Source organism: Entelurus aequoreus, linkage group LG04 (assembly GCF_033978785.1).
Source record: "Entelurus aequoreus isolate RoL-2023_Sb linkage group LG04, RoL_Eaeq_v1.1, whole genome shotgun sequence".
NCBI classification, from domain to species: Eukaryota; Metazoa; Chordata; class Actinopteri; order Syngnathiformes; family Syngnathidae; genus Entelurus; species Entelurus aequoreus.
Window position 1 is genome coordinate 82234622 of NC_084734.1, and position 13405 is coordinate 82248026.

Sequence of the window (13405 nt, forward strand, 5' to 3'; positions counted from 1 at the left end):
TATCCAAGCAACGTCTTTTTCATGGACACCCCTGCTTCTTTCAGCAAGACAATGCCATGTAACATTCTGCACGTGTTACAACAGAGTGGCTTCGTAGTAAAAGAGAGTGGCCTGCCTGTAGTCCAGACCTGTCTCCCATTGAAAATGTGTGGCGCATTATGAAGCATAAAATACGACAATGAAGACTGGCAAAGCTGTACATCAAGCAAGAATGGGAAAGAATTCCACCTGAAAAGCTTCAAAAATTGGTCTCCTCAGTTCCCAAATGTTTACTGAGTGTTGTTAAAAGGAAAGGCCATGTAACACAGTGGTAAAAATGCCCCTGTGCCAAACTTTTTTGCAATGTGTTGCTGCCATTAAATTCTACGTTAATGATTATTTGCAAAAAAAAAATTAAGTTTCTCAGTTTGAACATTAAATATCTTGTCTTTACACACTATTTAATTGAATATAAGTTGAAAAGGATTTGCAAATCATTGTATTCTGTGCCAACTTCACTGGTTTGGGGTTTTGTGCATCACACCATACACTGTCCTACTCATTGTACTGTGTAAACGCTTACACGCCAATATCCCACTTGCAATACTTTTGTGTAAAAAGCAGATGTGGGATGTTGCCGGATGTTCTGTTAAGGCTCAGATGAATATTATTTGTGGGAGCGCTGTGTGAAAAAGGCTGGAGTGTATTGGAAATCAGAGAAAATAAGAATATTCTCACCAGTGAAGTGCTCCAGGTAGTATCTGTAGAGTTTACACTGGATTGGAGTAACTCTGATAGACAACACATACTCATGCTTGGGAGGCAGGAACTTGGTGAGCGCAGTGTAATCTTTTCTCTAAAAATCAGAAAAAATATATTTTTAGCAAAAAATAACATGCTAACCAAAAAAAAAAAAGAGTAGAGAAGTGAACGAGTTACCTGAACACAGCCAGCCAGCATCTCATACAGGATATGAGCCCTCTTCTTCATGATGCGTACATCTTGCATTGTGGAGTCAGCACACTGTCCGTTCTGGATGGGGTTGATGAAACGATTGCGGAACTCTTTAACTGACCCAAGCAGGTTCTCTTTGATGAAGTTCACCATGCAGTGGTCTGATAAAAAGGACGAGGGAGTCAGAAAAGCTTGGCTTTCAAAAACTGATCCAACAGTAGCCTGGATTACATTCAATAAGGTTATTTTGAAGAGGTGTTCCAGTCAGCACAATCCTCCTCCTTGTCGTAATGGAGTTCATAGCTTTGGACACGGCAGACGCCTCATTCTTTAGGATGTGACCTTCGTCACAGATCACCATATCTGGACCTGGAGGAAAAGTTAGAGTGGAAAAACAAAGAAAATCTGATCAGAGTTGGGAAAGCAGGGCGCTGTATGCCTTTACAATATATTTTTTTAAATGACATGAATGAATGGCCCCCGAATTGTTTTATCAGAACAAGGTATGACCGAATCCAAGATCAGCAAAAAAACAATCTACGGATATCATCTTGCATCGAAAATCTACAATATAAACTCTGATGTAAGCAGTCCTGCAGCGTGATTACTTGTGCAAAGCTGGACAGCCAGTTAACATCTAAAAGTCCTCCAAGGTTGGTCTTTTCTTGTATTTTAGTGAAGTCATTTAAAAAGTTAACTATGGTAGGCTATAGAATAAAATAATTATAGTTACATATCACTAACAAAGTCTAAAGAGCAGAAATGTATTAGAAAGTATCCCGTAACAAATGTGTCTGGATCATTTAAACTTACTTAATACAATTGTGACCACTAGATGTCGCCAAATACAAATTAACACACAATTAGAAAAGCATATGTCCATCATAAGGTTAGTGTTTTCCAAGCCTACCATGGTTTTCTGACTAAACCTTGTCTAATATTCCACACTACAAAAAAGTATGTACAATGATTCCTTCTGATATTGTACTCTATTAACATCAGTATCGGCCAACACTCCAGGCTCCAATATTGGTATCCGATAGGAAGTGAAAAAGCTGTATCGGGATTTGAGACACATCCATTAGAACCATGTATTGGCCCCCTGGATTAAAGTGTATGTCAAATCTATAATGGTATAACTTGATCAGTTAAATAACCTGAGCTAAAATTGTTATAAAATAAAAATGTAAAAAAACATACAAAAAAATAAAAGAAAAAACTAGTCATTCATTTCCCCTAGGAAGACAATATATAAAATCAATTAAACGTATCTGCTACTGGGTACAGTACATTTATCTATTGACTTTTTGTAATTGTATGTTAGTTTAGAAACTTCACCATACCTGGGTCAACTAGAGTTTTCTGGAATGTTTCCTTTAGCTTCTTGCTTTTGATGTTCCTACCCTGTGTCAGGTTTCGGTACATCTCGTAGCCAATGATCATAACACCCCCCATATCTTGCCATTGCTGGAGGGCGACCCCTCGCTCCTGTGGCCTCTTTACTGTGGCCAGCTCCGTCACCTGTTTAATACACCATGGATCAATGGGTAATCCTCCAAAAATAAGATTGGCAATGAACAGCTGCCGTAGCAAGTGATTACCTCCAAACACTCATCATCTTTCATTCCCGCCTGCCATTTCTCAAACTCGTTGACCCAATTAAGGACTGTGTTTAGGGGACAAACCACCAGGGCTGTTGAGAAGTTGAGCTTCTCACAAAGGATCAAAGTATGAAGGAACGTCACCACCTACAGGGAAAAAAGAAAACTGCAGTTAGTTGATAGGCACAGATTATCCTGTTAATCACGTTCAATAGCGTGACATTTGTATTCTGCTTTTAACACATTGTAAAGATGGGCAATCTCATTGACAGCCGCTCAATTTGACTCACCTGCAGTGTTTTTCCAAGACCCATACAATGTGCAAGAATGCAGCCAGAGCCAACGGACTTCTCAATTTTCTTAACAGACTCACAGCAGCAGTCCCACATGAACTGCACTCCTGAAACATAACAAATGAAAGGGCTTATTAATACAAGTTGGTTATGGCAACAGAGTCTGAGACTGTAAATTAAAATACACAATCCATTTCTATTCAATTTTCCCTTGAGGCAATTTAGCCAACAAACTACAGGCTAATAAACTGCACTTTCTGTTGGTTGCTGCCCAGTAGTGGAATGTATTATACAATAACATAATTTAATTCATACAAATGTCAGCTCAAATTCCACAGAATCAGTTATAGCCCAACCACAGAATTAGAAGGACAAACATCTGATAACCTGAGCTGCAGACCGCATGCAACGCATGAGCTGTGCTATGACTGACTTGATATTACAGACTCATCTTTCAAAACATCCTGTCCTCAAAGGGGGAGTCAGTTATATTGATTGCACTACATTTTAAAAGATAACCTTTTGGTTAAAATTACGGTTGTCTCGACTCACGATACAACTTTTCCACTTCCGATACGATTAAAATATTTCCGACATGAGCCGCTTTCTGACTGTATCTTCAGTATGTGCCATTTTGTGGGCGGTCTTATTTACGCGCTGAAGCACTCCTCCAAGCCCCCTTCAACAGTGTCTCCACCCCGTCAGCCATGTTGTAGTTTTTTAGCGCTTCCATATCGAGTCTACAGACAGATACATTAGAACTACAGCATATGCGACAGCGCAGGATTTTATCATGCATGTAGGGGTCAAATAAGGAACTTATTGACTACAACTGAATAAAAATGGCAGAATCACGCAAACCTCTTCAGGTATTCCTTTACCATACGTGGAGATATGTGCTGACGTAACTAAAGCAAAATACTTCACTAAAGTCTCAAATTCAAACGACTCCTTTGGAGCAAGTTTGGAAGAGCAAAATACTTCACTAAAGTCTCAAATTCAAACGACTCCTTTGGAGCAAGTTGTTGGCGTCGTCTTTGAAGAACATCTCCATCTTGAGGGGCGAGAAGCGGTACCCCTCTTTAACGCCAGGGTTCCTCTTCAGGAGCGACCCAGAAACCCAGAACAATTCCCTTTGTGGATCAATAAAGTTTGTCTAAGTCTAAGAAGGTAAGATTATTTTATTAACACCTTCGCCATGCCTCCATAGTTTTATGTCACATTTCCGGCACTTATGAGGATCCAAAATACACAAAATAAAGGTACTAATAGGTAAGAAAAGTTGGTTTTGAATAATAGGACCCCACTATTATTGCAGTGACCAAACAAATAAAACCGGAAAAGTGGATGGCGTGCAGTGTTGGATTAGTAAACACAAGCAAAGGGTTTGTTTAGGAATGGCAATAGTTTGTTGCGATGGCAAGAGTAGAGGGCTGCTGATTGTCGATTCGTTGAAAGTTTGACAACAAATGAAGGAGAGCTCTCATTTGCACTGTAGTACATACGCAAAAGCCTGACCCGCTTGCAATCATTGTAGTAGGTTCACGTCAACGGCAAGTGAGCGTCATCGTTAATTGCCAGTATTTTTTAAATGATGAGCACGCCTTTATTTCAGACTTGCACACTTTTGCCTGATCCCTGCAGAGTGGCCGAGTCCGCAGGCTGTATCGGAGAGTACAAATAAGATAAACGTGTAATTTCAAGCATGGAAAAAAAAAAACCACTTAAGCACAAACGGGAGAATAGGGTTCTTAATCATTATCGGCTATTTCCCAAAAATAGTGGGATATAAGTTTGAGGCGATAAAGCACTTTTACATTGTTTCCTCTATCTACTAAAAATACATGCGAGTAAGAAGGCACTGTAAATGACAAAGGTCCCTGAAAATATTATAGGGGGAGAGGAGAGGTCGGTGACATATACTCATGTCATGTCCACTACTGTAACAGAGGCAATTACCAATGCAATAGATGACAGTGTTTATGGATTTAACGACAGCATTTGACCAAATTAATCATAATATCTTAACAAATTAGATTAGTATGAAATCAGAGGGTTGGTCTTGAACTGGGTCAGAAGCTTCTTAACCAACAGGAAACAATACGTGAAGATAGGTGAGAATTTGTCAACAGCGCTAGAGATATCTTGCGGCACATCCCAGGGCTCAATACTGGGACCAAATTGTTCAACCTCTATATAAACAACATTTATAAGTTACAAATTACTTAAAGTTAGTATCATTTGCAGACGACATGACCGTGTTTTGTTTCGGAGAGAACACAAGGGAGCTAAAAACAATTAACAAATTAAAGACAAATAGAGTAGATATTGACAGGGTAAATATTATTAGGTCTATTTTTTACAATAAATTGCAATATTAAAATTCCTGACCTGCAACATTTTTCCATTTAGTAGCACATCAAGAATGTTAGTAGTGCAATGAAACAATTACATTTTTCCCTTTCACCAAATAAAAAAGCTAAGCAATCCTGCTGTCTTGTCTTACCATCGACCTGGTGAGGTTTGAGCTTGGTCACAAGGTTTCTGTGCACCTGCACTATTGGCTCCTTGGTCTCTTCGTTTTCATCCAGAACCAGCTTTGTGGTGATGGGACAGACCATCTGGGAAGCCTCTTCTACCACAATTGTCTGAACAGAAACAATAGAAAATCATGTTATTAAAAAAATAAATAAAAAATAAGCCAACAATGATTTTACAGGTAATGCATTTATCTTCAGACAACCAGCAGACATGGTTAAAATGTGTTTCTCCGTCCAGAATATTATACTTGTGTATAAAGGAGTTGAAATCGACCTCTCATCAACCAAATCCTTAGAAAAATAAATATTAAATTAAATGTAGCATTATTGTGGTGGCAAACTGTAAAAAAAAAAAAAAAAAAAAAAAAAAAAAAAGTGCTGAATTTGAGGCCATAAAATACATTTCCAAAATCCAGACATTTCCATTTGTTGTACCTCTCGGAGTTTCTTCCTCAGCTCCTCTCTTTCGGAAATACGCTTCCGCCTGTCCTCCTCCTCTTTGAGAGCATCTCGCGTCTCTGTCCGGAGCTTGTCATCCTTTAGAATTTTGCGGATCTTTTTGCGGCCTTTGCGGTCCTCGCCATCTGGGTCATCGTCATCTTCCTCTCCACTCTGGGGAAATGAACATAAAGTTAAGCTCTCAGATCTTCAGCCCTTAGGGGGCAAAAAGAAAAAAAATACTCTGCCAGCTTTGATCTTTGAGCTTACTAGTTCTAGGAGTAATGTGTACCCTCAGTAATCATTCACACTCCAGGGATAAATTCAAAATATAATTTAGGTGCCATGCTAGCTATAGTTAACCAAGTCCACTTCCACCACCTTGCAATCAAACAAGAAGGACATTTTGGACTCTTCAGGAGGACTAAAACTAGGCCATGTATATTTTTACATTTGAAATACCTTCTCATTGCTGGAAGAATCCTGTACTTTAATGCGGCGCCTCTTCTTCTTCTTTTTTGAACCTCTTTTCTTCTCATTGTCCTTCTTCTTCTTCGACGATCTATAGACACACAGAATTTGAGTCAAAGTAACAAGTCTATATTATTGCATCTACCGAAAATTCCATACTTTAAGCCGCTACTTTTTTCATACACTTTGAACCTTGCGGCATATAAAATGGTGTGGCTAACTTATTGATTTTTCTTCGCTGGCGGCGATAACGCAAATAGTTTGCAAAAAACAAGCAAATGTAAAGGTGTGTTATGTTTGTGCTATGGCGCCATCTTTTGGACAAGTTTGCTCACTGCAAGTGCTGCAAGGTTCTTCTATTTAGTGCTTTCACCCGGAAGTAGAAGGGTCGTTCTGTCTTCTAGCCGTCCATAGCGTTTATGCTTGTATGGATTCTTCATTTATCACTCCAAGCAACGTTTGTAAGTTTTACAATACAACAAAAACTGTTTATACTTTAGAAACCGTCCCATGTGTGATGTCTGTAGAAGTGTTTTCATGCATATTTGTATGTGCTTTTGTAATGTAATCAAGCGAGTATTGTTAGCATTAGCTAATATGCTAGCATGTTTAAGAGTGTCTGTGTTAGTATTGTTAACTTAAAAGGGCATTATTTTTGTATCGTTTCAGTTTGACAAATTCCTCAGTAAATTCATTATGATGTCACCATGGAGTTATTGAGTCTGTTTAACTGATTGGAGAGCTAGCTTCGTCAGCTAGTGGGTCCATGATGACTTCTGTTTTGTTTGATCAGCCGTTTTACTACCCTGTTACAGGCACCATCTTTTATGGAAACCATAAAAGAATGGAAATAATCATTTACAGAATATTTCTTGTGCAAATAACTAATTTCTCATCGTATATATCTGCAGCTTAGTCCTAATATATGGAAATAAATTCCCCTTAAAATTTAGTGGGTGCGGCTTATATAATGGTGCGCTCTATAATCCGGAAAACTACGGTACTTACCTGGTCCTTCGACGTTTCCCGTCATCTTCAGATTCGCTGAGTTCTTCGCTTATCCCTGACTCCCCTGACTCCACTGACTCTCCTGACTCCCCTGACTCGTCACTAGATGCAGACTTCTGGAAGTCTGAATCAGCAGAGTCATCGCTGTCCACTGCCAGACAAAAGACAAAAGACAAAAGACAAAAGTTATACACAGAAGGCACATACTGAACTCTCAAGTATAGGACATCATTTTACTGTGTACCTTTCTTCTTTTCCTTGTTCTTCTTCTTGCCCGCCTTCTTGGTCTTCCCTTCACTGGCTTCGTCGTCATCACCTGACTCGGCTTCACTAAGTGAGAGTTTGTGACGAAGCAACTTGTGGCGGCGCCCACGCTTCTTCACCTCTATATCAGAGTCTGAGTCTTCGGTATCTTCATCTGCTGAACAATAAGAAAATAAATCACAGAATGTGCACCGTTAAAAAATAACAAGTGTTAGGTGCATTCTACCTTCTTCGTCATCTTCTTCTTTTTTTACTCTTTTGGATAATTTCCCTTTACCCCCCTCCTCTTCTTCACTTTCAGAGGCAGAACTTTCTGCTCCGGAAGAAATATTTGACTTGATCTGAGCAAGAAGCATTTTCTTTGCGATTCTTGAAGACAAGGAATAGAGAGAGAAAAGGGAAAACAAACATGAGATTATACATACAAAAACATCTACAGGACGGCAGAGTTCAAATTACACGCGGCCTCGCAACTTTGGCCAATCCTCACAATTTCGGCTAATCGTCCACATTTTCACCAATCGAATTTGTCCCAGTAGCTCTCTCAAACGTACCTTCACTACCTACCCAATCAAACGTCTTCTTGCCTTGCCCCACGTCTTCACTTCCTTCTTTACATGAACAGAGATTAATTAATTAACTAATCATCATTTACTTGTTTACCAACAGAAATCACCGCTATAAATAGTTCAACAGTTACTCAATGTTTTCACCGAAAAAGCGGGTAAATTACATGCACTGTAATTGAACACAAACAAAAGTTTATGATCAACTTTCAACAGCAGACAATAAGGCAGCCTTTGGTGGTGTTTGTTTTACAAACTTTGCACGCATGTGTGAATTGATCACATGTAAACATGCCAGCAGATGTTGGTTTCAACATGTAGTAAATACACTAGTTAAATTTACACTTTATCAATAAGATATACAGTCGTGGTCAAAAGTTTACATACACTTGTAAAGAACATAATGTCATGGTTGTCTTGAGTTTCCAATAATTTCTACAACTCTTATTTTGTGATAAAGTGATTGGAGCACATACTTGTTTGTCACAAAAAGCATTCATGAAGTTTGGTTCTTTTATGAATTTATTATGGGTCTACTGAAAATGTGACCAAATCTGCTGGGTCAAAAGTATACATACAGCAATGTTAATATTTGGTTACATGTCCCTTGCAAAGTTTCACTGAAATAAGGCGCTTTTGGTAGCCATCCACAAGCTTCTGGCTGAATTTTTGACCACTCCTCTTGACAAAATTGGTGCAGTTCAGCTAAATGTGTTGGTTTTCTGACATGGACATGTTTCTTCATCATTGTCCACGTGTTCTCAATGGTGTTTAAGTCAGGACTTTGCGAAGGCCATTCTAAAACCTTAATTCTAGCCTGATTTAGCCATTCCTTTACCACTTTTGACGTGTGTTTGGGGTCATTGTCCTGTTGGAACACCCAACTGTGCCCAAGACCCAATCTCCGGGCTGATGATTTTAGGTTGTCCTGAAGAATTGGAAGGTAATCCTCCTTTTTCATTGTCCCATTTACTCTCTGTAAAGCACCTGTTCCATTGGCAGCAAAACAGGCCCAGACCACCACCATGCTTGACAGTAGGAATGGCGTTACTGGGATTAAAGGCCTCACCTTTTCTCCTACAAACATATTGCTGGGTATTGTGGCCAAACAGCTTAATTTTTATTTCATCTAACCACAGAACTTTCCTCCAGAAGGTCTTATCTTTGTCCATGTGATCAGCAGCAAACTTTAGACCAGCCTTAAGGTGTCTCTTCTGGAGGAAGGGCTTCCTTCTTGCATGGTAGCCTCTCAGTCCATGGCGATGCAAAACACGCTTGACTGTGGACACTGATACCTGTGTTCCAGCAGCTTCCAATTCATTGCAGACCTGCTTTTTGGTGGTTCTTGGTTGACTCTTGATCATCTGACCAATTTTCTCTCAGCATCAGGTGAAAGCTTGCGTTTCCTTCCTGATTGTGGCAGTGACAAAACTGTTCCATGCACTTTATACTTACGAACAATTGTCTGCACAGTTGCTCTTGGGACCTTAAGCTGCTTTGAAATGGCTCCAAGTGACTTTCCTGACTTGTTCAAGTCAATTATTTGTTTTTTCAGATATGTGCTGAGTTCCTTTGACTTTCCCATTGTCGTGTTTGTAACCGAGTCTAATGACTGCATCACATGAGCCCTATTTAAATGGGCTCAGAGAAGTCAACAGGTGTCATCAATCATAATGACACTCACATGAACTTAAGAGGCCATGCCATTAAGCTAATTTGATTTGATTGTAACTTTTCTACATCACCAAAATTGATGATGTACGTATGTTGATGTATGTATACTTTTGACCCAGCAGATTTGGTCACATTTTCAGTATACCCAGAATAAATTCATAAAACAACCAAACTTCATGAATGTTTTTTGTGACAAACAAGTATGTGCTCCAATCACTCTATCACAAAAAAATAAGAGTTGTAGAAATTATTAGAAACTCAAGACAGCCATGACATTATGTCCTTCACAAGTGTATGTAAACTTTTGACCATAACTGTATATTGAAATCACTTTAAAATGCATAGACGGTATCTCACAAAAGTGAATACTGGGTACATATTTTCAAGGGAGAGTACTAGAAATTAAGCTTGGATAGTAGTCAATGTACAAATTGTAATTTCTATAGTCTTTAAGTGTATTTGTATTGTTTACTGGTTTTCAGCATAAATGATTAACTGTGAAAGTTTTTTAGTTTTTTTTCATGTGAAGGCTGAGAAATCCTTTTTAGTATTTTCCTTGCATTAATACACATGTACTCTGTGGCTAAATAAAGCCTATTTTGCACTTGTTTGTGTGGCATGTTGGTCAGATGGTTTTCTCACTCTTTTTGTTTGTATTCCCATGTTATAATTATAGAGGAAAAATCACATTCACAACAATGAATTGCAACTTTCAACGGTCACTTTCTCTTGCCACCAACATCTAAGAAAACACTTCACTTTCCATTACAATTTTGGGTAAGAATTTCTGCAAATTTAGGCATCTCAAAAAAGGCCCATGAGATCCTGATACTGAACCCTGAGACTGATAAAAAATGACTGTCAATTAGGGGTGTAACGGTACGTGTATTTGTATTGAACCGTTTCGGTACGGGGGTTTCGGTTCGGTTCGGAGGTGTACCGAACGATTTTACACGAACATATTAAGTAGCCGCCTATGCTAAAGTCTTAAAGGCCTACTGAAATGATTTTTTTTTATTTAAACGGGGATAGCAGATCCATTCTATGTGTCATACTTGATCATTTCGCGATATTGGCATATTTTTGCTAAAAGGATTTAGTAGAGAACAACGACGATAAAGTTCGCAACTTTTGGTCGCTGATAAAAAAAAGCCTTGCCTATACCGGAAGTAGCGTGATGTCACAGGAGGAAGGATTCCTCACAATTCCCCGTTGTTTACAATGGAGCGAGAGAGATTCGGACCGAGAAAGCAACGATTACCCCATTAATTTGAGCGAGGATGAAAGATTCGTGGATGAGGAACGTTAGAGTGAAGGACTAGAGAGGCAGTGCAGGGTGTATCTTTTTTCGCTCTGACCGTAACTTAGGTACAAGGTTTCATTGGATTCCACACACTCTCCTTTTTCTATTGTGGATCACGGATTTGTATTTTAAACCACCTCGGATACTATATCCTCTTGAAAATGAGAGTCGAGAACACGAAATGGACATTCACAGTGACTTTTATCTCCACGACAATACATCGTTGACGCACTTTAGCTATGGAGCTGACGTTATAGCATCGGGCTCAAATGCAGATAGAAACAAAATTTTAAAAAACCCTGACTGGAAGGATAGACAGAAGATCAACAATACTATTAAACCATGAACATGTAAATACACGGTTAATAATTTCCAGCTTGGCGAAGCTTAACAATTGGAGCTAACTTAGCTACGGAGCTAACGTGATAGCATCAGGCTCAAATGCAGATAGAAACAAAATTTAAAAAAAAACCATGACTGGAAGGATAGACTGAAGATCAACAATACTATTAAACCATGAACATTTAAATACACGGTTAATAATTTCCAGCTTGGCGAAGCTTAACAATTGAAGCTAACTACAGAGCGGCGGCGGGCGTTGTAGCTTTCGACGACACCCCGGCCGCCATCAGAGTCGGCAAGAAACATATTTCCCCAAAGTTACGTACGTGACATGCACATAGCGACACGCACGTACGGGCAAGCGATCAAATGTTTGGAAGCCAAAGCTGTACTCACGGTAGTGCGTCTGCTATCCAGAACACCTTCCAGTCAACTACTAGTAACATTACTATGAACCCGTTGACGTTCTAGAAATAGAAACGGCAGCTCAGCTCGCTCGCAGTCCTTGAGGTGAAGGCTAATTAGCTTTTAGCGGAACGTTAGCTCATTTTTCGGTGTGTGTGTGTGTGTTACGGACAGCAAAGCCCTGTCTGTCTGTTATTTCACTTTTTTCTGTGTTGATTGAGCTGTTTTGAAGCAGCAAAAAAAGGATATTATGTTAAATGAAGAGTTTCTGTCTCTGATAGTTGATATAATAATGTAACTGCATCATTAAGCCCACATGAACTCCATGGTGTTCAGGGATGAATAGTCTCTCCTATTGCTATTGTACTATTTTTTTCAGCTATAGTTACATTAATCATTAGTAATGGAGCAGCCTAGTTTTAAATGGCAGGGTCCCTGCTATCACATGTTGATAAAAATTCAACATTTACATAATAAAAATCAACTACAGGCTTCCCAAATGCTGTGATAAATTAAGCATGATGAGTTGACTTGAAACTGTTTAATGTTGCACTTTTTATATGTAGAAGAAAAGTTTTGTCATTTTATTTAATCTGAGCAACAACTTGAGGCAGTTTAATGTTGATAAACGTGGGCAGAATTATTATAAGGTTCCCAATGTTAAAAGGATAAAGCCATTGTTTACAATTTTGGTAAATAAATAACCAAAAAATTTATATTTTGTCGTTTTCTTACTGTACCGAAAATGAACCGAACCGTGACCTCTAAACCGAGGTACGTATCGAACCGAAATTTTTGTGTACCGTTACACCCCTACTGTCAATGTTCAAAAACGTTTAACTCAAGAAACAAAGCAGATTTTGTTAGACATGTTGAATCCTGTGCTTAATGAGGTTGGGGTAAAAAAAACAACCAACAACCAACATTGATGAAAAATAAAAATAAAATCACAAGGGGTTGTAATTAATGTTCCGGATTAAAAAATTGCCTTAAAAAAAGAGTTTCCCCCATACATGTAATTTTTTATTTTTTTTACGTGAAAACAAATTATCGTAATATAATGTATGTGCAAATGCATATAGCCTATTATTTGCGAACTACTGACAAGTGATGCACCGAAAATTTGGTCGCCGAAAAAAACCTTTGAAACAGCACTGCCAAATCCGGATGTTGTGATGATGTAAGCAATGCACACCGGATTGTACGGTGCAGAAGCAGCACATCTGTGATGTGGACATACTTTAATATATTCAAAATATACCTGCGGACAGCGATTTACAAAATGTGAATATAATGTGCAAATATTAAGAGTACAGTGGCGGCTATTAAGGAGAGAAAATGCATTTGGAGCAGCAGCGCGAAACAAGTGTGACGTCAGGTTCGATGCAGCTCACACTGTTCGTTGCGAAAATCGAAGGAAAGAAGTAAAGCGTCTGCAATCTACAATAACACCATAAAAACTTAAAGGATTGGAAAAGTTTCCAGAAACTCAAAAACAAATTTCAAAGCAGATTGTACAATAAAGAGCAGCAATTAAAAAATAGAGCAAAAGGATATAAGAAAATAT

The 13405-nt window shown here is 38.7% G+C and overlaps 1 protein-coding gene across 2 annotated transcripts in view; it reads right to left on the bottom strand.

The window, feature by feature from the left end:
• atrx (ATRX chromatin remodeler) overlaps window positions 1-13405 on the bottom strand; it is a 68202-nt gene that overhangs the window by 39556 nt on the left and 15241 nt on the right. Inside the window, exons 10-21 of one of the 2 annotated variants that reach the window (XM_062045849.1) lie at window positions 7775-7917; window positions 7529-7705; window positions 7285-7435; window positions 6268-6367; window positions 5803-5979; window positions 5334-5475; window positions 2825-2934; window positions 2535-2681; window positions 2277-2454; window positions 1165-1302; window positions 919-1094; window positions 718-835 (exon numbers count right to left, since the gene is read on the bottom strand). In XM_062045849.1, coding sequence (XP_061901833.1) covers window positions 718-835; window positions 919-1094; window positions 1165-1302; window positions 2277-2454; window positions 2535-2681; window positions 2825-2934; window positions 5334-5475; window positions 5803-5979; window positions 6268-6367; window positions 7285-7435; window positions 7529-7705; window positions 7775-7917 — 1757 coding nt within the window. The remainder of the gene's footprint in view (window positions 1-717; window positions 836-918; window positions 1095-1164; window positions 1303-2276; window positions 2455-2534; window positions 2682-2824; window positions 2935-5333; window positions 5476-5802; window positions 5980-6267; window positions 6368-7284; window positions 7436-7528; window positions 7706-7774; window positions 7918-13405) is intronic. The other variant, XM_062045850.1, reaches the window with a different exon arrangement.